This window comes from Gymnoscopelus microlampas (genome assembly GCF_963454915.1).
Source record: "Gymnoscopelus microlampas genome assembly, chromosome: 10".
Taxonomy (NCBI): domain Eukaryota; kingdom Metazoa; phylum Chordata; class Actinopteri; order Myctophiformes; family Myctophidae; genus Gymnoscopelus; species Gymnoscopelus microlampas.
This window is the reverse complement of record NC_139947.1, coordinates 52,808,163-52,831,357: the sequence shown is the minus strand read 5'-3', so window position 1 is coordinate 52,831,357 and position 23,195 is coordinate 52,808,163. Positions and strand designations below refer to the sequence as shown.

The window sequence follows — 23,195 nt, the reverse complement described above, 5'->3', positions numbered from 1 at the left end:
AAGGAAAAAACGCTGCAAAACAAACAACAAGGTGTCTTACAGGTTTCTGCTAAAGGTAAAAACTACCTGACTCTGTTGATTGCCTTCCTAAGTGAGCCTTGTATCTGACAATGTATAAAGTCACCAACTTTGAGACAGGATTGTGTTGTTTTAAAAACATGTTTTTGGGGGGTTTGAGTTGATTTCTGCCCGACAACAGAGATTTACTTAAATATATATAAAGAAGAAATATATGAAGATACAAGTTTTCTGTATGACATCAGTATATAAATAATACAATACAATAAAATACATAATAATACAATGAAAAATAATCATTACAATAAAAACATACAACAGACAAACAACAGTGCTTTAGAATGTGTCTTTATTGACAACATGAACATGAACATTACAGAAGCTCTTTAATGTAATGAATGTGTCTTTATTGACAACATGAACATGAACATTACAGAAGCTCTTTAATGTAATGAATGTGTCTTTATTGACAACATGAACATGAACATTACAGAAGCTCTTTAATGTAATGAATGTGTCTTTATTGACAACATGAACATGAACATTACAGAAGCTCTTTAATGTAAAGCTATCAGGACAGTGGTGGAAGAAGTACTCACAGGTTTTACTGAAGTAAAAGTACAAATACCATTTACAAGTACAAGTTACAATTGAGACATTTACACTCTTATCCAGAATGACTTAGAAGTAATGTAGAAATACTCTATTACAAGTAAACGGTCTGTAAAAGTACAAAAGTATTGTCATTAAAACATACTTACAGTACTCTTTATGCAGAAGGGCCTATTTAACCTTTTTATATTTGTCTTAGAAAAATAGCAGATCTACAAGCTCATAATGTGATGCATTGCAGGACGTTGTGAGCTTGTAGATCTGCTATTTTGGAAGAGTTGAAGTATAACATTGTGCTTAAAATATATGTTTTGTTTTAGTAATCTAAATCTACACCTTAAAGTAATCAAATAATTGTAATGGAGTAAAAAGTATTGCCTCTGAGATGTAATGGACCCCAAATCAATATGTGTTTATCTGCAGACCCCCATCTGGGACCTCCATGAGAGTAGATTTGGTATTTGGTATTTTCTAAATTATTCCTCATGTTTCAAGACTTTCCAATGTATGTATTTTTAAACAGCAGATCTACAGGCTCACAACACACCAGTGTGAGCTTGTAGATCATCATATAAAATACTGGTTTAAATGCTTTATGTATTTACTTTGTCTTCCTATATTAACACGTTTAGCTGGGGACCCCACTTTGAGAAACACTGACATGAAGTATTGAGAAGGGGACATAATGAAGTCAAGTAAAAGTATCTCTAAATTGTACTCAAGTAGAGTATTTGAGTAAATGTACTCAGTGAGTTTCCAGCAGTGTCAGTAGCAGAGTTACAGAGAATAGAGCAGAAAACCACTGAATGTGTTGTGATTGTCTGAGTTATCATAGAGCCTGTAGTACCTTCTATCACCAGGCATCGTCATGTACACTGTGTCTCCCTGCTCCAGCTCTAGGATCATTCCATTAGACACGTATTCAAACCCTCTTCCTTGAGTATCAAGTTTGTATCCTTGGTTAGCAATGACCAGCTGATTATTTTTATACATGAGGACCTCCACAAACTTTGATGCATCACTGCCGGCTGCAGTGAATCTGAACTGATAAACTCCTTTCACAGGTGCGGAGAACTGACCTGGAACGCACACGCACACGTGCACACGCACACGCACGCACGCACGCACACACGCACGCACGGACACACACACACACAGACACACACACACACACACACACACACACACACACACACACACACACACACACACACACACACACACACACACACACACACACACACACACACACACACACGGATCATGTTAACACTGTTAACTACTTAAAGGAGTAGTTCACCCAAAAAAAGTACTTATTTTCTACCAATTGCTCATGTTAATGAGCTTTACATAAAGGGATAATTCACTTAAACATGTTTGGAGTCATTTTAACGTCTACCTGGTCATAATTTGATAATTTGGGTAGGAGACACAAAGAGTCTCTTTGAGTCTCCTACCGGATACACCAAACCGCTCATCAAATTATTGTCTCAGGAATGAGACAAAAACTACAAACTGTATTCAAGGCTTCATGGTGTAATTGATAGTCATTTTTGGGTGAACTATTCCTTTAAGCTCTATATTTTTTTAAAGGAAAAACTGTTCTAATAAAGCTGATCTACAAGCTCACGAGCCATAAAGCAACATGTTGTAAATGTTGTAAATGTGATATTTTTGAAGTGTTTGAACATTTTAGCCTGTAATGACACAGCAGAGTTAACCCTTCACATGCTGTTACTGATGTTTTCACAGAGATGTAAGTTGTATCATTAGTTGGTGAGAGATAATTGATTGTGTAAAGCTCATTAACATAATTAACTGGATATTTCACTTTCAAACATGTTTGGGTTCATTTTAACGTAATTTACCAGACACGCCCCCTTCCTACAGTACAAACCCATTGTAACTTCAAACCCCATTTTAAACCTGTTTGACTCATTGAATACACCAGTCCTTGGTTTTATTTTAGTTTTTCATTATTATTTTATTCTTTAATTTTCCCAGATTTTTTTTTTAATCAAGCAACTTAAAACTATCTGTGGTTTTCACAAAAGCCCAAGTAGATGTTAAAATGACCCCAAACATGTTTGATAGTGAATTATCCCTTTAATCACTTAAAGGTAGGGTAAGTGATTTGCATTGGTTAAAATAAGTGTTAAATAGCTCTATATTCTGATAGTACTCATTGCTATAGAGTGTTTGTTCTCCTTGTCTCTCCAGCTCTTTATTAAACAGAAAATGAATTTTCGTTTCAGTTTCAGTTTCATTTCAAATTTTATCCAACCAGGACAGAGAACTCAATCAGGATACAGATTAAACAAGTACAATTGGAAGTGGTGACACTAAGAAATGAGCAGACACAATTGGAACTGGAACACTATACAAATTAAGCTTAAAAATGGGTACTTTCTCCTAATTGGCTGAGATTTATTTTTTTTACCGAAAAATGTATTTTCTGTTTATTAAAGAGCTGGAGAGACGGGGAAACTCCTGTTACTGAACAAACACTCTATAGCAATGATTACTATCAGAATATAGTGTTTTAACCTTTTAACAAAATACTATCACAATATAGAGCTATTTAACACTGTTACTGAACAAACAATGATTACTATCACAATATAGAGCTATTTAACACTGTTACTGAACAAACTGATTACTATCACAATATAGAGCTATTTAACCTTTTAACAAAACACTTTGTTTTCACCAAAAATATCACTCACCCTACTTTTAATGTCAAGTTAATTAACATAATTAACTTAATCATCACCTACCTGTAGATGTACTGTAGGCGTTGCCGATGTTAGAGTGAACTCTCTGATAAACCAGAGTTGTTTCATTAGTATATCCAATAGGTCCAGTACCCAGATAATAAGCAGAGAAGGCCACCTTTGGTTGGTCTGTCAACACAGGAGCATTATCGCATTATTATATGATTATAAAAGCATATCTTATACTGTTGATGATCATATTATTTATATTACTATGAAAGCATATCTTATACTCTTACTCATAGATTGGTGAAGCAATAGGAAGCGACGCACGAATCCGGGCGGCTGGGTTTGGATCCGCCCTTCAAGACCATCGATTGGCCTCGTTCTTTGAGTCTAATCCGATACTGACGTATCGGATTAATATTCTCATAATTTTTGTGTCATGTAGATCAACTAGAGCAGCTTATAGCAGCTAATAGCAGCTTGTAGATCTGATATTTTGGTTTGATTAGTATTTCTACTTTTGCTCAAGTAATTCAGATTTTAGGACTCCTAAGAGTGTTTATAACTTTCACTCCACAACAATGCAAAGACAAATATTGTACTTTTGACTCCACTACATTTCTAGAGAAGGCTGTTTTCTCAGCTCCAAGAATTGTAGAACACATTTATTGACTCTAAAACTGGTGAGTCAAACTGCACAACGAATATTTAAATGTGTAGCCATGATTCTCTGTTTTCATGAACTAATACTAAACTAAAATGCCCCCCAAAAAATAAATTACTTGTTTTCGGTCAAATTCAGCCACATGTTATACTATTAATAATAATAATTAAACAAGGCAAAGTAATATCAACAACATAGAATATTTGCTATCTAGTGGTATTGTCTAGTCCATTGGTCTTCAAAGTGGGGTCCGGGGACCCCCAGGGGTCCTTCAGGGGGGTACCAGGGAGTCCCCAGCACAGAGTGCCGCGCTATGAGCTTGTAAATCTGCTATTTTTGAAAAATCGAGATTTATATATATATATATATATATATATATATATATATATATATATATATATATATATATATATATATATATATATATATATATACAATTTTGTAAGCAAACATTTGTAACTCAAATCTTTGCTTCTGGAGGTCCCTGGGACAAAATATATTTTGCCAAATACATATCATTTTGAGGGTCCTTGACATGAAAAAGATTGAGAACCACTGGTCTAGTCGTAGTGTATGGAAACTAATGCAGAGTTACACTCCACGCTTCACTTTAGTTTTGGATTGGAAAGTCATTATACTTATAAAATAACAGATGTAAGAGCTGATAACGCATGGATAACAATAATAATAAAATAAACACCGCACCCGACCGGAAGGGTCGTGAAAGCGCGGCTTACGGTCGAGCGCATTCAAGAACCAGTTACCACTTCATCTGTATGACAGCAGGCTGCCTTCTAACCAGTTTAGACCAGTTACCACTTCATCTGTATGACAGCAGGCTGCCTTCTAACCAGTTTAGACCAGTTAACACTTCATCTTTATGACAGCAGGCTGCCTTTTAACCAGTTTAGACCAGTTACCACTTCATCTGTATGACAGCAGGCTGCCTTCTAACCAGTTTAGACCAGTTAACACTTAATCTGTATGACAGCAGGCTGCCTTCTAACCAGTTTAGACCAGTTAACACTTAATCTGTATGACAGCAGGCTGCCTTTTAACCAGTTTAGACCAGTTACCACTTCATCTGTATGACAGCAGGCTGCCTTCTAACCAGTTTAGACCAGTTAACACTTCATCTGTATGACAGCAGGCTGCCTTCTAACCAGTTTAGACCAGTTACCACTTCATCTGTATGACAGCAGGCTGCCTTCTAACCAGTTTAGACCAGTTAACACTTAATCTGTATGACAGCAGGCTGCCTTCTAACCAGTTTAGACCAGTTAACACTTCATCTGTATGACAGCAGGCTGCCTTTTAACCAGTTTAGACCAGTTACCACTTCATCTGTATGACAGCAGGCTGCCTTCTAACCAGTTTAGACCAGTTAACACTTCATCTGTATGACAGCAGGCTGCCTTCTAACCAGTTTAGACCAGTTACCACTTCATCTGTATGACAGCAGGCTGCCTTCTAACCAGTTTAAACCAGTTAACACTTCATATGTATGACAGCAGGCTGCCTTCTAACCAGTTTAGACCAGTTACCACTTCATCTGTATGACAGCAGGCTGCCTTCTAACCAGTTTAGACCAGTTAACACTTCATCTGTATGACAGCAGGCTGCCTTCTAACTTTGCACATCATTGCTCTTTGGAACTTTTAACTAGGGATAACATGACATGTTTGCTAAAAGTGCTAATAGTAATAATACCTGTTATGAGTCTGCTCACGTTCTCCACTCGATGGTCACTTACATTCAGCCTCATCTCAACGATGGTCAGCTGAGCTGAAATAATTACAACATTAAATCACTCATTAATACTCATGCAGTTTGATTTAATAACTTTGAATTTCAGTAGTTTGAGTATTTGCTAATTTGACTTATGTTATGTTTGTGACATTGTGTGTAAGAACAATACTGGGGTTGCCTAGAGACAATCAGAATCAACAGCCACACTAATCAGTATGTATTGTCAGAGTTTTCAACATGAGTTTTCTAACAATGAAAGTACAATACCTTCATTGTGTCTGTTCACTTCCTCCACTCGACTCTCAGTTAGATTCAACCTCATGTCTACGCTGGACAGCTGAGCAAGGTTGGCTGAAATCATCACAATACATTACATTAAATCACTCATTAATATACAAGCAGTTTGATTAAAACACCAGCACTGTTTACAGTTAATCTGATTTATCATAAAACATATTTGATATTACTATGAATCAAATATGGCTGAGGGAGAGATTTCTGTTGAACCTGAATTTAGCCTGGAGACCATGAACTTATTTTAATAAAATCTGCTGGTTTGAGCCCAGATGAAGAGAGATTTTAGGCATACATTCGTGTTCACACTGAAGGGTAATTTTGACCCAAACAGTAGGTGTTAGTAGGCAAGAAAGCTCAATCAAGTAAATGTTAAAACACTTCTGGGTCAAAGTCTACTCTGGCTTTTGTGTTTCACTCCAGACAGTTTTTATGTTGCTTGATTCAACATTTACATATTTCATATTCATGTCATAAGACATGAATGACATTGTTACTTTATGGTAACTTAAATTTATGTCACATTATGAGACGTAAAAATGTAATTATTTCCTCCTAAGATACAGTATGTCACAAGGACAACTTCAGAGAATGTCAGTTTCCATTAGGACGGATTGAAAATATTCACTTAAACCTCAGCATCTCTAATCTCATGGTAACATTCACCAATAGATCGCCGATCTATAAGCTCACATTGCGTGACTTTTGACATGTTAGGAACTTGTAGATCTGCTATTTTTGTTGAAGAGCTTTGGTGTAGATGGAAAAAGAGCGCATCAAGCAAATCAAGTATAGAGGGTTATGGTTAAACTGGTTAAACTGAAGTGATTTTGATCATTTCCAAATATTATCAAAGTATTCTGCGGTACCCTGGCCTTGTGTTACAGCACCCTAGAGTGTCACAGCACCCACTTTGAGAAACCTTGTATTATAGTACATACAATGTTTGCTAAATGTGAAGTTATAATACCTGCATTGTGTCTGTTCACCTTCATTTCCACGCTGGACAGCTTAGCAAGGTTGGCTGAAATCATCACAATATTAACATTAAATCCCTCATTAATACTCATGCAGTTTCATTAAAACACCAGTAGTAATTACAGTTAATGTAATTTGACATAAAAATATGAATTTTAAAATATTCGCTTATGAATCAAATATGGGTGAGGGAGAGATTTCTGTTGAACCTAATTTATCCTAGAGGTCATATACTTATGGATATAAAATATGGCTGTAACCCAAGTTTTCATTTTGTTATAGCATTTTAAATACATAAATACAATTTAGGCTTTTAGCAGATGCTCTTAATTCAGAGCAACTTACAGTAAGCAAGGAAAGCACAAGGTAATACATCAAATGTTAAACCATTTTGTTTAAGTTTGAGCCCAGATTATGAGTGATTTTAGGCGTTAATAATTTTTCACACTTAAGGGTCATTTTGACCCAGCCCCTATGTGTTAATCGGCAAGAAAGCTCAGTCAAGCAAGTGTTAAAACACTTCTGGGGTCATTTTAAAGTCTACTTTGGCTTTTGAGTTTCACCCCAGACAGTTTTTACGTTGCTTGATTCAATATTTACATATTTCATATTCATGTCATAAGTCATGAATGACATTGTTACTTTATGGCACCTTAAATTTATGTCATATTACGGGAAGTAAAAATGTAATTCTTTTCACCTAAAATACAGTATGTCACAAGGACAACTTGAGAGAATGTCAGTTTCCAATTAGGACAGATTGAAAATATCCACTTGAACCCCAGCATCTCTACTCTTGTGCTATAACGTTCACCAACAATAGCAGATCTACATGCTCACATCAAGTCACTTTGTGACGTGTTTTGAGCTTGTAGATCTGTCATTTTTGGTGTAGATGGAAGAGCGCACTAAGCATCTCAAGTATAGAGGGTTATGGTTAAACTGAAGTGATTTTGATAAGTTCAAATATTATCAAAGTATTTTGCGGCACCCCTGGACTTGTGTTACAGCACCCTGAGGCGTCAAAGCACACACTTTGAGAAACCCTCCATTATAGTACGTACAATGTTTGCTAAATGTGAAGTTATAATACCTGCATTGCTTTTGTTCAGTTGCTCCATTTGACCTTCACTTACATTGACCCTCATATCTACGCTGGACAGCTTAGCAAGGTTGGCTGAAATCATCACAATATTAACATTAAATCACTCAGTAATACTCATGCAGTTTCATTAAAACACCACCAGTAATTACAGTTAATCTGATATGACATAAAAATATGAATTTTAGAATATTCGCTTATGAATCAAATATGGGTGAGGGAGAGATTTCTGTTGAACCTGAATTTGGCCTAGAGGTCATATACTTATAGATATAAAATCTGGTTGCAACCCAAGTTTTTATTTCGTTATAGCATTTTAAATACATAAATTACAATTTAGGCTTTTAGCAGATGCTCTTAATTCAGAGCAACTTACAGTAAGCAAGGAAAACACGAGGTAATACATCAAATGTTAAACCATTTTGTTTAAGTTTGAGCCCAGATTATGACATATTTTAGACATTCATTCTTTTGCGCACTGAAGGGTCATTTTGACCCAGCCAGTAGATATGCAAGAAAGCTCAGTCAAGCGAGTGTTAAAATACCTCTGGGGTCATTTTAAAGTCTACTCTGGCTTTGTGTTTCACCCCACACATGTTTTATGTCGCTTGATTCAATATTTACATATTTCATATTCATGTCATAAGACATGAATGACATTGTGACATGAATGACATTGTTACTTTATGGCACCTTAAATTTATGTCATTTATATCAAAAATATAATTATTTCCCCCTAAGATCATAGGCGACGGGTGAGCCTGACAATTGGGAAGGCTATATTTACCAATTGACCAATAATTGGTCTGTATAATGCTGCGCACATGTATTATATCTCTGCTGTCCAGCCAGAAACTGCTAACTCCAAAACGCTCATTGTTCAGGAAACGCAAAAACAAAATATACGTTTTTCAGGAAATGAAGAAAACCTTATATTTTTAAAACAAAGCAATACTGCCTCATCAAAGTTGGTATAGTGACTTTATATATTGTCAGATACTTGCATGTGTCATTATATTATCAACACTTTAACCAAATCGCGGGTAAATCAACACTTTACCCAGCGCAAGTGGAGTTAGCAGTTTCAGACGAGCAGAAATCAAGCTGAAGTGGAGTTAGGTGTCCAAACAACAGTACTCCACTCGCTGCTGAGGGAGAGGTTTCAAAAGTGTACAAATTCTCAAAAGCTAACAATGGATCTCCAAGCTCACAATGCATCACAACAACGTGTGAATTGATGCCCTGATGCTTCATGCCACTTATTATATAGGCCTACAATAATAAACAGGACTTTAAATATTACAATAACTTCTGCAAAGAGGTAGAATAGCGCGACAGAAATGCTATGAACGCCTTTCTTCTTGTCACATTGCTCTCCTCATTAAACACTTAATAGATTTTAGAAATATAATTACTTGTTTTCATAACATTAGCGTCAGTGCTAAGTTTGATAAACAGGTACACTGCATAGTTTTAACAGACTACGGGGAGCTTGTTTACGTGGTCCTCCTCCTCGTTCACTGCGCAACGCGCTCTACTCATGCTGTTGAAAAGCAGCGCTGTAGAGGAGAGGGGGGAGTTGTTTGTTTTTGACGGACAGTTTGAGGATCCAATGGAGTTGGGAGTTTTCGTCAGAGGCGCTTTTTAATACTTTTCATTGGTTCAAATGTTTTGATATTTTTACACAGACCTAAAGGGTGTTCAATAGCCTTGATTTATGAAAAAAAAAAAAAAAACTGAAAATGGAGTTAGCTGGTCCTGGCTGGACACCGACGATATATAATTTGCACAATCCCCAGAATAACATTTGGGAAGCCTTAGCCTACCCAAGCCTTCATTGCCCGCCTATGGATACAGTATGTCACAAGGACAACTTGAGAGAAATAAAGTTCGTAAAGGAGGTCGTATTTTTGGTACTCACAAACGGACGTGCAATTCATAAAGGGGTTTGTATATGACAGAGACGTGCGTATGACCAGGTGTAGGAGCTGATTAATCTCGAAGTCTGCATCCAACAGCATCCAACTTTAACGTCACTTTACGGCACAGTGTTGCCATGTCCGCTTATTATAAGCGAATTTGCGCTTATGTTTCTGTAAAGTTGCTTGTAAATATTGGTAGTGGGGTGCGGTTTGGACTTGTTTCTAAAGTGTAGTTGTTTATGTGGGCTTGCTTCACAATTGTTCAATTATTTTAACCGGTGGTTCTCAAATATTTTATGTCTTGGACCCCCAAGTTAATATGTAGGCTAATTTATCCTATAAGCCCCATCTGAAAATGTTTTGTGCCAGCTGCATGGAGGCAGATTTGTGTTGTTAGAATGCTTAAAAAATATTCCACATATTCCACATTTTATTACAAGATTCTTTTTTAAATATAGCAGATCTACAAGCTCACAACGGTTTAATTAAAGTGCTTATAATAAATGGCCTAAGTGCCAGTTGCTTCTTTTGGGCTTATTTTCATAGACTTGGTTGCTTATTTCTCTCACAAAATCTGGCAACACCGGAGTTTAACTTCTCGTCCAAACTTACAGCTGTCGGCCCGGCCGCAATGCCTTGACACTGACAGAGAACTTGAACATCATTCTGATCTGTCTGGAAGCGAGTCCCACTATTGCACGATGGATCAGCTGAACGTAATGAGTAATGTTTACAAGGTTTAACCCCGCCAGCAAATAATAGACTAATAACCTGGAAAGGATATAACATGCTCAGGTTTACCAGGTAAAAAGATGATGTTGAAAATCAATCCAGGGCATACAAGTGGAACGATTATGGACCAGAGCTTATTGATTACTTATTGATTAAATTAGTTAATTTTTGATTAATATATCACTGTCCTACGTCTGAATGGGGAATGGATCTTCTGGACACAGCTTTCATCACTATCAGATGGTAACATTTATTAGGCTGTTGTGTGTGGCGTTCATGTGATCAATATACAGTAGAGTAGCCTACAATAGGCTATTAGCCTACAAATTCATACCGCGGCACGGACACTAGTGCGTCAGTCCCTCCGCAGTTTCATTAAGGAATTATAGCCTATTTTCATTATTACGTGACACTTTGGCTCAGCTCTAAATGGAACCGATAGCCTAGAAAATAAATAAAAAGCGGTGGAATCTACATCATGTCTATATTATGCATAGGCTACAAGCAATACATCGTTTGACATTTATTTTTTATTTTTTATATATATGTGTTGACAAATGTTGGGCACATATATATTTTATTTGAGGTTTGCCAATTATAGTACATAAAATGCTTGCTAAATGTGAAGTTATAATACCTGCTTGGCGTCTGTTCAGTTGCTCCATTTGACCTTCACTTACATTGACCCTCATTTCAACGCTGGACAGCTTAGCAAGGTTGGCTGAAATCATCAACATATTAACATTAAATCATTCATTAATACTCATGCAGGTTGATTAAAACACCAGATTAACTGTAACCCATTACAGTTAATCTGATATGACATAAAATATGAATTTAAAAATCTTCGCTTATGAATTCTATGCATCAAATATGGGTGAGGGAGAGATTTCTGTTGACCGCTTTTTTTATTATGAAAATAGATGGAGGAGAAAAAAAGAAAATGCAAACAAATAATTCTGTTTTTGCATTATTCAGACATGCAAACTTGTAGCTTTTCAGCTACAATAGCCGTTTTGAATCCAAATAGTATGACACCTGACCCGAAAAAAAAACATGTTGTCACTCTTTTCACTTCGGGGCCGTTTGCATGCCTGATTTTTTTTTTTCAAAAACGATATTTTTTTTTTCCAAAACGATACATATCGTCGCGAAAACGTGTCGCGATATATCGCGGGACGATATATCGGCACACCCCTAATCAACATTCATATTATATAACAGTAGCGTCCCCAGGAATTACATTTAGGGCAGGCGAGATTTTTCCCCTCCCCCCGCATGTATTCAAATAAATATTGCAAGTGTTAAATTCCCTTTGTAGGTAGGCTATATGTATTAATTGGTAGGCTACTGTTTGTAGTCTTGACTCTTGTTTTTACCCTGCTGTAAAACTCCTGTCTGGTAGTTGAGTTGATGTTGATATCCTATTGTTTTTCATGTATGATAAAACACAGTTTTTTAAAATAGTCATGCACATATTTTGCCAGTGCATACGGCAGGCCTTGTTGACGGATTTGGAAGAGATTTCGAAGCTCTGGTTCCCAAATTTAATGTGTAAGATCCATGAAATTAACATTGAAGTGAGTGAGCCAGCTGTGAAAGTGTCCGAAGGAGGCGGGGCTTATGGGAGAGGGACGGGGCTGAGTGAAAGGTCTATTGCCGATCTACAAGCTCACAACGCGTCACTTTGTGACGTGTTGTGAGTTTGTAGATCTGCTATTTGTGGTGAAGAGATTTGGTGTAGATGGATAAAGAGCGCACCAAGCAAATCAAGTATAGTGGGTTATGGTTAAAGTGGTTAAACTGAAGTGATTTTGATCATTCCAAATATTAAAGTATTCTGCGGTACCCCTGGCCTTGTGTCAGGGCACCCTGAGGTGCCACAGCACCTACTTTGAGAAAACCTGCATTATAGTACATAAAATGCTTGCTAAATGTGAAGTTATAATACCTGCTTGGCGTCTGTTCAGTTGCTCCATTTGACCTTCACTTACATTGACCCTCATTTCAACGCTGGACAGCTTAGCAAGGTTGGCTGAAATCATCAAAATATTAACATTAAATCATTCATTAATACTCATGCAGTTTCATTAAAATACCAGTAGTAATTACAGTTAATCTGATATGACATAAAATATGAATTTTAAAATCTTCGCTTATGAATTCTATGCATCAAATATGGGTGAGGGAGAGATTTCTGTTGACCGCTTTTTTTATTATGAAAATATATGGAGGAGAAAAAAAGAAAATGCAAACAAATAATTCTGTTTTTGCATTATTCAGACATGCAAACTTGTAGCTTTTCAGCTACAATAGCCGTTTTGAATCCAAATAGTATGACACCTGACCCGAAAAAAAAACATGTCACTCTTTTCACTTCGGGGCCGTTTGCATGCCTGATTTTTTTTTTCCAAAACGATATTTCTTTTTTCCAAAACGATACATATCGTCGCGAAAACGTATCGCGATATATCGCGGGACGATATATCGGCACACCCCTAATCAACATTCATATTATATAACAGTAGCGTCCCCAGGAATTACATTTAGGGCAGGCGAGATTTTTCCCCTCCCCCCGCATGTATTCAAATAAATATTGCAAGTGTTAAATTCCCTTTGTAGGTAGGCTATATGTATTAATTGGTAGGCTACTGTTTGTAGTCTTGACTCTTGTTTTTACCCTGCTGTAAAACTCCTGTCTGGTAGTTGAGTTGATGTTGATATCCTATTGTTTTTCATGTATGATAAAACACAGTTTTTTTAAATAGTCATGCACATATTTTGCCAGTGCATACGGTAGGCCTTGTTGACGGATTTGGAAGAGATTTCGAAGCTCTGGTTCCCAAATTTAATGTGTAAGATCCATGAAATTAACATTGAAGTGAGTGAGCCAGCTGTGAAAGTGTCCGAAGGAGGCGGGGCTTATGGGAGAGGGGCGGGGCTGAGCGAAAGGTCTATTGCCGATCTACAAGCTCACAACGCGTCACTTTGTGACGTGTTGTGAGTTTGTAGATCTGCTATTTGTGGTGAAGAGATTTGGTGTAGACGGATAAAGAGCGCACCAAGCAAATCAAGTATAGAGGGTTATGGTTAAAGTGGTTAAACTGAAGTGATTTTGATCATTCCAGATATTAAAGTATTGTATCACAGCACCCACTTTGAGAAACCCTGCATTATAGTACATACAATGTTAACTAAATGTGAAGTTATAATACCTGCATTGGTTCTGTTCAGTTGCTCCATTTGACCGTCACTTACATTCACCCTTGTTTCGACACTGGACAGCTGAGCTGAAATAATCACAATATTAACATTAAATCACTCATTAATACTAATGCAGTTTGATTAAAACACCAGTATATAAAATATGGCAGTAAACAACGTTTTTATTTTGTTATACAGTGTAGCATTTTAAATGCATAAATACAATTTACAATCTAGGCATTTAGCATCTTATTTCAGAGGGACTTACAGTAAGCAAAGAAATCACGAGGTAATACATCAAATGTTAAACTATTTTGTTTAAGTTTGAGCCCAGATTATGAGAGATTTTAGGCATTCATTATTTTTCACACTGAAGGGTCATTTTGATCCAGCCAGTATGTATAAGTAGGCAAGAAAGCTCAGTAATGCAAGTGTTTAAACACTTCTGGGGTCATTTTAACGTCTACTCTGGCTTTGTGTTTCACCTCAGACAGTTTTAATGTTCCTTGATTCAATATTAACATATTTCATATTCATGTTTTAAGACACGCCCCCCTTTCTATATGAACCCATCGTGTCTTCAAACTCCATTACAACCATGTTAGACTCATTGAAAACACACGTCTCTGCTTCTGGTGACTGATATTGTCCTTCTAATGAATATAATATGTAGTATTACCACTGTACAGTATTCATTATAATGAATATAATGTGTACCTGCATTCTGTTCATTATATAACAATAAAGGTTATAATACCTGCATTCTGTCTGTTCATTATAGAACATAAAGGTTATAATACCTGCATTCTGTCTGTTCATTATAGAACATAAAGGTTATAATACCTGCATTCTGTCTGTTCATTATAGAACATAAAGGTTATAATACCTGCATTCTGTCTGTTCATTATAGAACATAAAGGTTATAATACCTGCATTCTGTCTGTTCATTATAGAACATAAAGGTTATAATACCTGCATTCTGTCTGTTCATTATAGAACATAAAGGTTATAATACCTGCATTCTGTCGGTTCATTATAGAACATAAAGGTTATAATACCTGCATTCTGTCTGTTCATTATAGAACATAAAGGTTATAATACCTGCATTCTGTCTGTTCATTATAGAACATAAAGGTTATAATACCTGCATTCTGTCTGTTCATTATAGAACATAAAGGTTATAATACCTGCATTCTGTCGGTTCAGTTCCTCACTCGCAGTCAGTCTCTTTTCCATGGCCGTCAGTTTAGCAAGGAGGGCTGAAAACAGAAGAGCATCAGCATTAACATTCAGTCAATCATAAATACTAAATAGTTTCATTTAAAATGCATCAATAAGAGTGGTTTCTAATAAGTTATAAGTGATTATTAATAATGAGTAAGTATTATGTGGATAACCTCCGATAAACTCCTTCTGTCCTTCTCTATACTTCTCCATCATCACTCTCAGGGCGAACCATTATTCCTTTAGACCAAGTGTTTGACTGTACTCATGCTGTTTTGCATTTCTGTCTAATATAAAATATTCAATCAATCAATCAATCAATCAATCAATCCTTGGCATAAACCCATACTGCTGCTCCCTAATTGTCACCTCTCCTCTTAGCCTAGCTTCCATTTCCAATAATATTCAAAATATTCCACATTTTATTGAAAGAGTTTTTGAAAATAGCAGATCTACAAGCTCACAATGCGTCGCATCGCCCTCAAATAGCCCTTGCATAGGTTTAAAGTGCTCTTGTGATGTAGTGTAGTTGCTTGTTTTCCTAGAGCTGGTTGCATATTTCTCACAAAATATGGCAACACTGCAACACAAACGTATCGACTTGTTTAGATAGATGACAAGCGACAAAGAGAAGAGAAAGGAACACAAAGTAGAAGTCTGCACTATAGTTCTGATTATTAAAGAGAAGAGAAAGGAACACAAAGTAGAAGTCTGCACTATAGTTCTGATTATTAAAGAGAAGAGAAAGGAACACAAAGTAGAAGTCTGCTCTATAGTTCTGATGATTAAAAAGTATTGCCTTTGGGGGCGTCCCCCACTGTGTAATACAGTAGGTGGACACTAGGTGGCAGGGCCGAGCAACTATTGACTGGCTGGCTAAAGTAATTTTTGTGAATTGAATTGAAACAATATACTGTAGAAGCCTACTATAGCAGTAATTATACTTTAAATTGTGTTTAAAAATACTTTTGGGTGTTCAATATCAATACCACAATGTAGAAATACTCTGTTACAAGTAAACGTCTGGTATTCAGAATTTACTTTAGTAAAAGTATAAAAGTGTTTGCATCAAAATATACTTAAAGTACCAAAAGTTAAAGTACTCATTATGCAGAATGTCCCATTCCAAATGTATACAAATCGTTTGAAAATAGCAGATCTACAAGCTACAAGTGTCCCTCTGAAAAGGGCTCTGTCTATGATGAAGCTGTGTGTGTGTGTGTGTGTGTGTATGTGTGTGTCTAACTGCTCAGTGAGCCAATCCTGTGTAGAGCCCGCCTACTGTATCCGGTAATTTGCGGACACAAATACGCACGTACAAAGGCTGTTTGCATTTCTGGTCTAAACCGGATCTGCAACCTGTAAAGTTAACTGAGCCCAGACAGTCATTGTTGCCAGGTTTTGTGAGAGAAACAAGCAAGCAGGTCTATGAAAACAAGCCCAAAAGAAACAACTAATAGGCCACATGAGCACTTTAAAACCTATGTCGGCTATTTGAAAATAGCAGATCTACAAGCTCACGACGCGTCGCAACGCGAGACGTTGTGAGCTTGCAGATCTGTTATCTGCCCAAAATCGCTTATAATAAGCAGACCTGGCAACAAAGACAGCGGCTCACAACGCAGAACAGAACCTCTCAGAGGAGAGAGAAACTCCCCTGCTCACTATGAAAGCGCCACCCTGTGGCTGAATGGCCACACTACACATCAAAATAAAATAAAATATATCTAGGGGTCGTGGCTGAGAATCTGGGGGAGTGGCTGAAAAAGGAACCAACCGGAGCTTTGGGCAAACCCCTCCCCCGACCGTCTGGCTGGCTGTTTACACAATACAATGTATATCTAATGGACACCTGTTTGTCAACTGCTGCTGTTAAAGGGATAGTTCACCCCCAAAATGTTTTTTCCCCTATGTATTAGTCACCCCATGGAGACTTGAATTCATGGATGTTTTTTTGTTTTTGTCTCATTCCTAAGACAATAATTTGATGACCGGTAGCAGTTCCGGTAGGAGACACAAAAAGTCTTCTTTGTGTCTCCTACCGGAACCGCTGCCTACCGGTCCGCTGGTCATCAAATTATTGGCTTAGGAATGAGACAAAAAAACAAAACAAAACACTTCAAGTCTCCACAGGGTGACCAATCCATAGGAAAAAATCATTTAGGGGGTGAACTATCCCTTTAAAATACGATAGTCTGTTAAATAGGTTAATAATTGCTTCTCTGCTCACACTATTCAAAGAGTTTATAAATAGATGCAGACGGCCAAACTGTTGCTGTTGATGACTCCCATTTTAAGAATGGAATGCAGAAATGCTCTGTCTATCTCCATGAGGAAGTTCCAATGTTTGGAACTACAGCCCATAGCAGCCCGCTCTGCGGGGAGATCAAAGCGTGTCATAACTCTCTCGCTCTTTGGGTCTGGGTTTGGATTCCAGCGGATCTCTGGGGGCGGGGTTTGCCCAAAGCTCCGGTTAGTTCCCAGTTACCTTTTTGGCAATGGTGACAGAACCACATACATACATACATACACACACACACACACACACACACACACACACACACACACACACACACACACACACACACACACACACACACACACACACACACACACACACACACACACTAGGGCTGACCCAAATAACTTGAATATTTAAAGCTTCGTTCGAAAATTGAGTAATCGGACGTGTTTTAAATTTGATTCTTTTTTCTCCAAACATGTACAAATGCAAAATATAAGGTGCTTACCCGCTTGCCTCAAATGTTAACGGTGTCTGGAGTATTTGTGCAATGTATTAGTCCATATTTTTCAATAAAGAAGTGTTTTAATCCCGTCTGTGGACGAACGTCATTTCCCCCCCACGTTTAATTCCTGTTTACATTGAGTGTAATTCCGGCTTTCACCGGATGCGCCCCGTCAGTACCGCCCATTGGAAACTTCCAACTTAAACACTTCTTAATTGAAAAATATGGACTAATACAGGGGTCTTCAACGTTTTCAGTCCAAGGACCCCCTAGCTGAGACAGAGATGAAGCAGGGACCCCCTCTTATATATTGTATAAAATTGTGTTTCGGAATTAAACTTTTTTTTGGTTTACTTGGTGTGCTCTTTTTTCCCTCTACACCTATACCTCTTTGCCAAAAAATAGCAGATCTACAAGCTCACAACGGCTCGCAGCGCGAGGCGTTGTGAGCTTGTAGATCGGCTATTTTTGGCTAAAGTGCTCCTCAGAAAAAGGGATGCTAGGGTTCAAGTGGTTAAAATCATATCACACAAAGATTTGGCGGACCCCCTGTATTAACTCTGAGGGCCCCTAGGGGTCCCGGACCCCCTGTTGAAGACCCCTGGACTAATATATTGCACAAATACTCCGGACACCTAGTTAACATTTGAGGCAAGCGGGTAAGCACCTTATATTTTGCATTTGTACATGTTTGGAGAAATACGGGCTTTACTGGTGACATACCAGGGTGAACTGGGGGGGGTTGTGACTGACAAGCTGCGCGTCCTACGTTACTGCCTCTGATTAGCCAAGCTCCTACATGCTTGCATGACAGTCACAACGCAGTGAGGCGGGACATGGGCAGTGGAGAAGAGTATGAGAGAGCAGTTTAAGTTTTACTAATTTATTAAACATGTTAAACGGCAACGCCGATCCGTGCGGATCAATGCAGCTTTCTGCGCATTACTACTGCATTTCTGGGTAATTTGAGAAATCTCTGCAACTTCTAAGCGACGAGCTATTTGCCCGAGACCAGACAGTGGTAGCCGCGAGTACGAGAGAGAGTGATTAGAGCGTCAAGGGACCCTGGATACCTCCTTCCCAAAACCAAATACAACAAAGGTAAACACAACAGGGTCCCGAAAGGGGCTATTACTGCTGGTCCTTCCATGTCAACAAATAATTCGATCCTACGTGGCGTAATCCACTTTCGATTTAAAACTCCAGTGTCTAACATTATTCCTGGGATTTCATCTTTTGGAAACCCTCCACCTTCCATAACTTCACAGTGGTAAATCCGTGCTACTTTAAGTGATACATTAATTAGAGGGGGAACGGAGCACAACATACTTGGTGTTGCATGCCATAAATAGCAGATCTACAAGCTCACAACGCGTCCTATTCGTGACGCGTTGTGAGCTTGTAGATCTGCTATTCATTGCGCACGACACCGACACACAACTAGTATAGATGAGGCCAACACTCTGGTGTCGGGTTACATTCAGTGGGTCGTGGAGCCGCATTCTACAGCTGATCTTTATGATAGATCACTATGGATGGATGCTTTGTAGTTTGGAGATCATTTTGACTAGCAAGAATATGTGGCTATTGGCTAATATTGAGCCACTTGTTTGGGTTAAATCCAACTAAGAAAAGTAGCATATGCATATCCAATCCAACCTAGAAATGCATGTAGAATGTATTCATTTTGCTGTCTGCAGACTGCAGAGATAGGGCAACAGCGCAGGCCAGCGCAGCCTCGCGCTCATGGCAGATTAGCGACCCGACTACCCCCCCCGCCCGGCCGTCGATTATTCGAAGTTTGATCGTTTTTTGGCCAAAAATGCGATTACAAAATGATAATTCGAAGGTCAGCCCTAATACATACATACATACATACATACATACATACATACATACATACATACATACATACATACATACAATTAATTATGTATTATTTGAGCAACAGTAAGTCATTTTCCAATGTCTCTGTCTTACCTGCATTCACAGAACTTCCTCCTGGTGCTTCCACCTCATTCTTACTGGAATTAGATGTGTTGTCCGTTTCTGAAAAATACACACAATCACATAGTGTCAAACAAGCAGAGAGACCAAACTCATGAGTTTCATCCATATCTACTGTTTTATATATCTCATATGCATTTATACATTTAATACACATTTATATATTTTATACGTATTTATATATCTCATCCATATCCACCGTATTTTGACAGTGTGTTTTTGTTACGTTGGGAGTGTTAACTACAAGATTTATACCATAGCCTGCCATTTTTTGACCCCCCCTTCCCCTTTAAATGAAAGAGAAAACATATTTTGTCTGTAATTTCCCTTTTCTCTGCAGCAAACTTTATTCAGTTGTGTAAAAATAAAGTCAATCACAAAATGTCCCCCATTTAGTTTGTAACTTTTATTTAACATGTCTCCTTTATTTAACATGTCTGTAACCTTTATTTAACATGAAAACCTTTATTTAACATGTTTTCTAACCTTTATTTAACATGTTTTCTAACCTTTATTTAACATGGAGAATCACATTAATGTACAAGACCTCTTTGTATTTATGGGGGAGGGGCTAAAATTAGACTATTTTGTGATTGACTTTTTACAAAACTTTAAGAAGTTTGCTGCACAGAAAAGGGAAATTACATTTTTCACATTAGTTAACACTCCCAGCGTAACTGTTTTGTTCAATCTAACATTATACAACAAGTAATAATGCACCAAAATCAATCTTCACACTTATTATTCAGATGGGTCAGCCAGTGATACTAATAATAAACAAATTAGTGTTTAGAATATTTAATTATAGTGTATTTTTCAAAAACGCGGTGAGTGATGTATGATCAAAACTGGCATGCTAAAAGTTTTTATTGTGATTAAGTAAATCATGATATAAATTAAACAAGAACCCCTTCATGAATCGTTTAATTCTATTTTAGTTTAAAATTCAAAATGCAAATATTGTAGTTAACACTCCCAATGTAACTTGTTTTCAATCTGACATAATAAAGTAATAAAGTACCAAAAAAAGGATATTGATAATTAAAAACTATAACAACCTTGGTTGTTCAGCTCGTAGTTTTGTCTTGGTCGTGAGCTATTTTCACAATATATACTAATATAATACAGTATGAAGTATATAAGAATCAGAATCAGAAGACTTTATTGCCATGACATGTGAACATGTTAGGAATTAGATTTGGTACAGCGGAGCACAGTTTACAACAGAAACAACACTCCCCAACACCACAGCAGCCATTTGCGGCGCTATATAGGCTGGATAAGAGGTTTAAAGGGCAAGACCACTTCGGTAGAGGTTTGGGTTGTGTAGTTACCTTGCCATGATGTAACTCCAAAGGTGGACAAGACATCAAAAATAATTGCTCCATTGATTAGAAATTGATAATTCAAAATATGCTCCTCATTGCCTTACACTGTACAGTGATTTGGCTATTCTTATTAGGAAGAAAACCCGGACTGGATCCTCAGATCTGGATCCGGATCTTCAAATAGTAAAATCAACAGGATGTTGACATTTTTATATAAAAAATAAACAGTAATGGGTTTGTTGATGTTCTATACTGTCTGAATCAGCTTAGTTTGTGTTTGTTTACGTTGCTAATAGACTGACTTTGAGAGCTGTTTCAGCGTACGATGTAAGTCAATGAGGAGCATATTTTGAATTATCAATTTCTAATCAATGGAGCAATATTTTTTGATTTCTTGTCTACCTTTGGAGTTACGTCATGGCAAGGTAACTACACAACCCAAACCTCTACCAAAGTGGTCTTGCCCTTTAATCAGCATCTCCATCATCCTTACCCGTGCTGAGGCTCAGGTCCAACGCTGTTCCTTGGTTCTCATCATGGTTGAGGCTCAGGTCCAACGCTGTTCCTTGGTTCTCATCATGGTTGAGGCTCAGCTGGAGCTCAAGGTCAGGCTCAGCTGAACACAGACAGAAGAGGAAGATCAGAAAAACACCAGCAGTCTTCATCCTGGAACGATGTACTGTATCAAGCTGTGCATGCAGCATCTTATATACACCTACCTGTAGCCTGAGGCGCTGTTATGCAGACGTACATTCCATGAGTCTTACCTTCACGGAGTCATTGGAATGTGGACACTGATCTAATTAACCAATGTATGTAAATACCAATGTATGTTACCTAACCCTGACATGCAACACACACACACACACACACACACACACACACACACAAAAGATGGTCAGTCACTGTCAGGCAGAAATCTCCATATTGTAACGTTTTTGTAATTTTCGTAAAGTAATGCCCTACATCAGGGGTGATGCAACTTTGATGATGGAGAGGGCCATTATATTTCCACACTCACTCCAGAGGGCCACATTAAATATACTGTCTGTTTAATGATGCAGAGGGCCATTATATTTCCACACTCACTCCAGAGGGCCACATTAAATATACTGTCTGTTTAATGATGCAGAGGGCCTCTATATTAACACACTGACTCCAGAGGGCCACATTAAATATACTGTCTGTTTAATGATGCAGAGGGCCTCTATATTAACACACTGACTCCAGAGGGCCACATTAAATATACTGTCTGTTTAATGATTCAGAGGGCCTCTATGTTAAAGGGCAAGACCACTTTAGTAGAGGTTTGGGTTGTGTAGTTACCTTGCCATGATGTAACTCCAAAGGTGGACAAGAAATAAAAAATAATTGCTCCATTGATTAGAAATTGATAATTCAAAATATCCTCCTCATTGACTTACATTGTACGGTAAAACTGCTCTCAAAGTCACTCTTTTAGCACAAAAATGAACGCAAACAAAGTTGATTCAGACAATATAATGCATGTACTTATGTTAACATTATGAACTTCAATACAAATACATTGGACATAAAACAGACAAAATAATTTTAATACTAGTCATTAAGCTACTAATACAGACTGAAGTCATTAAAGCAGGTCATGTATCAATAATATATCACTATTCTGATATTAACCTGTGGGCCGCATCAAGTGAAGGCGGGGGCCGCATGTGGCCCCCGGGCCGCATCAAGTGAAGGCGGGGGGCGCATGTGGCCCCCGGGCCGCCAGTTGCCCATATATGCCCTACATAATCATACTACATACTACTTGATCATATTACAGCGTCACATAAAAGCATCAAAAGTAGCAGATCTACAAGCAGGAGATGTAGCAGATCTACAAGCAGGAGATGTAGCAGATCTACAAGCA

The 23,195-nt window shown here is 37.7% G+C and overlaps 1 protein-coding gene across 1 annotated transcript; it reads right to left on the bottom strand.

Annotated features, from left to right (window-relative positions):
- Positions 1-1,275: 1,275 nt before the first annotated feature.
- Positions 1,276-22,149, bottom strand: LOC311053746 (uncharacterized protein). Its single transcript, XM_084069425.1, has 8 exons — positions 22,021-22,149; positions 21,795-21,917; positions 19,947-20,015; positions 15,183-15,254; positions 6,031-6,114; positions 5,725-5,799; positions 3,408-3,533; positions 1,276-1,709 (listed from the first exon to the last, which is right to left on the bottom strand). Exons 1-8 carry the CDS (start codon positions 22,052-22,054, stop codon positions 1,408-1,410), a joined length of 885 nt encoding a protein of 294 aa, XP_083925551.1. The 5' UTR covers positions 22,055-22,149; the 3' UTR covers positions 1,276-1,407.
- Positions 22,150-23,195: the final 1,046 nt, after the last annotated feature.

What these genes read in the sequence shown, in the direction of transcription:
- LOC311053746 (XM_084069425.1), bottom strand. Translation starts at nt 22,054, where the DNA reads ATGTACGTCTGCATAACAGCGCCTCAGGCTACAG. An exon ending in AACAGCGCCTCAGGCTACAG is followed by an intron (nt 21,918 to 22,020) that starts GTAGGTGTATAT and finishes GTCTGTGTTCAG; the next exon opens with CTGAGCCTGACCTTGAGCTC. An exon ending in AGTGAACAGACACAATGAAG is followed by an intron (nt 5,800 to 6,030) that starts GTATTGTACTTT and finishes TAATTATTTCAG; the next exon opens with CTCAGCTGACCATCGTTGAG.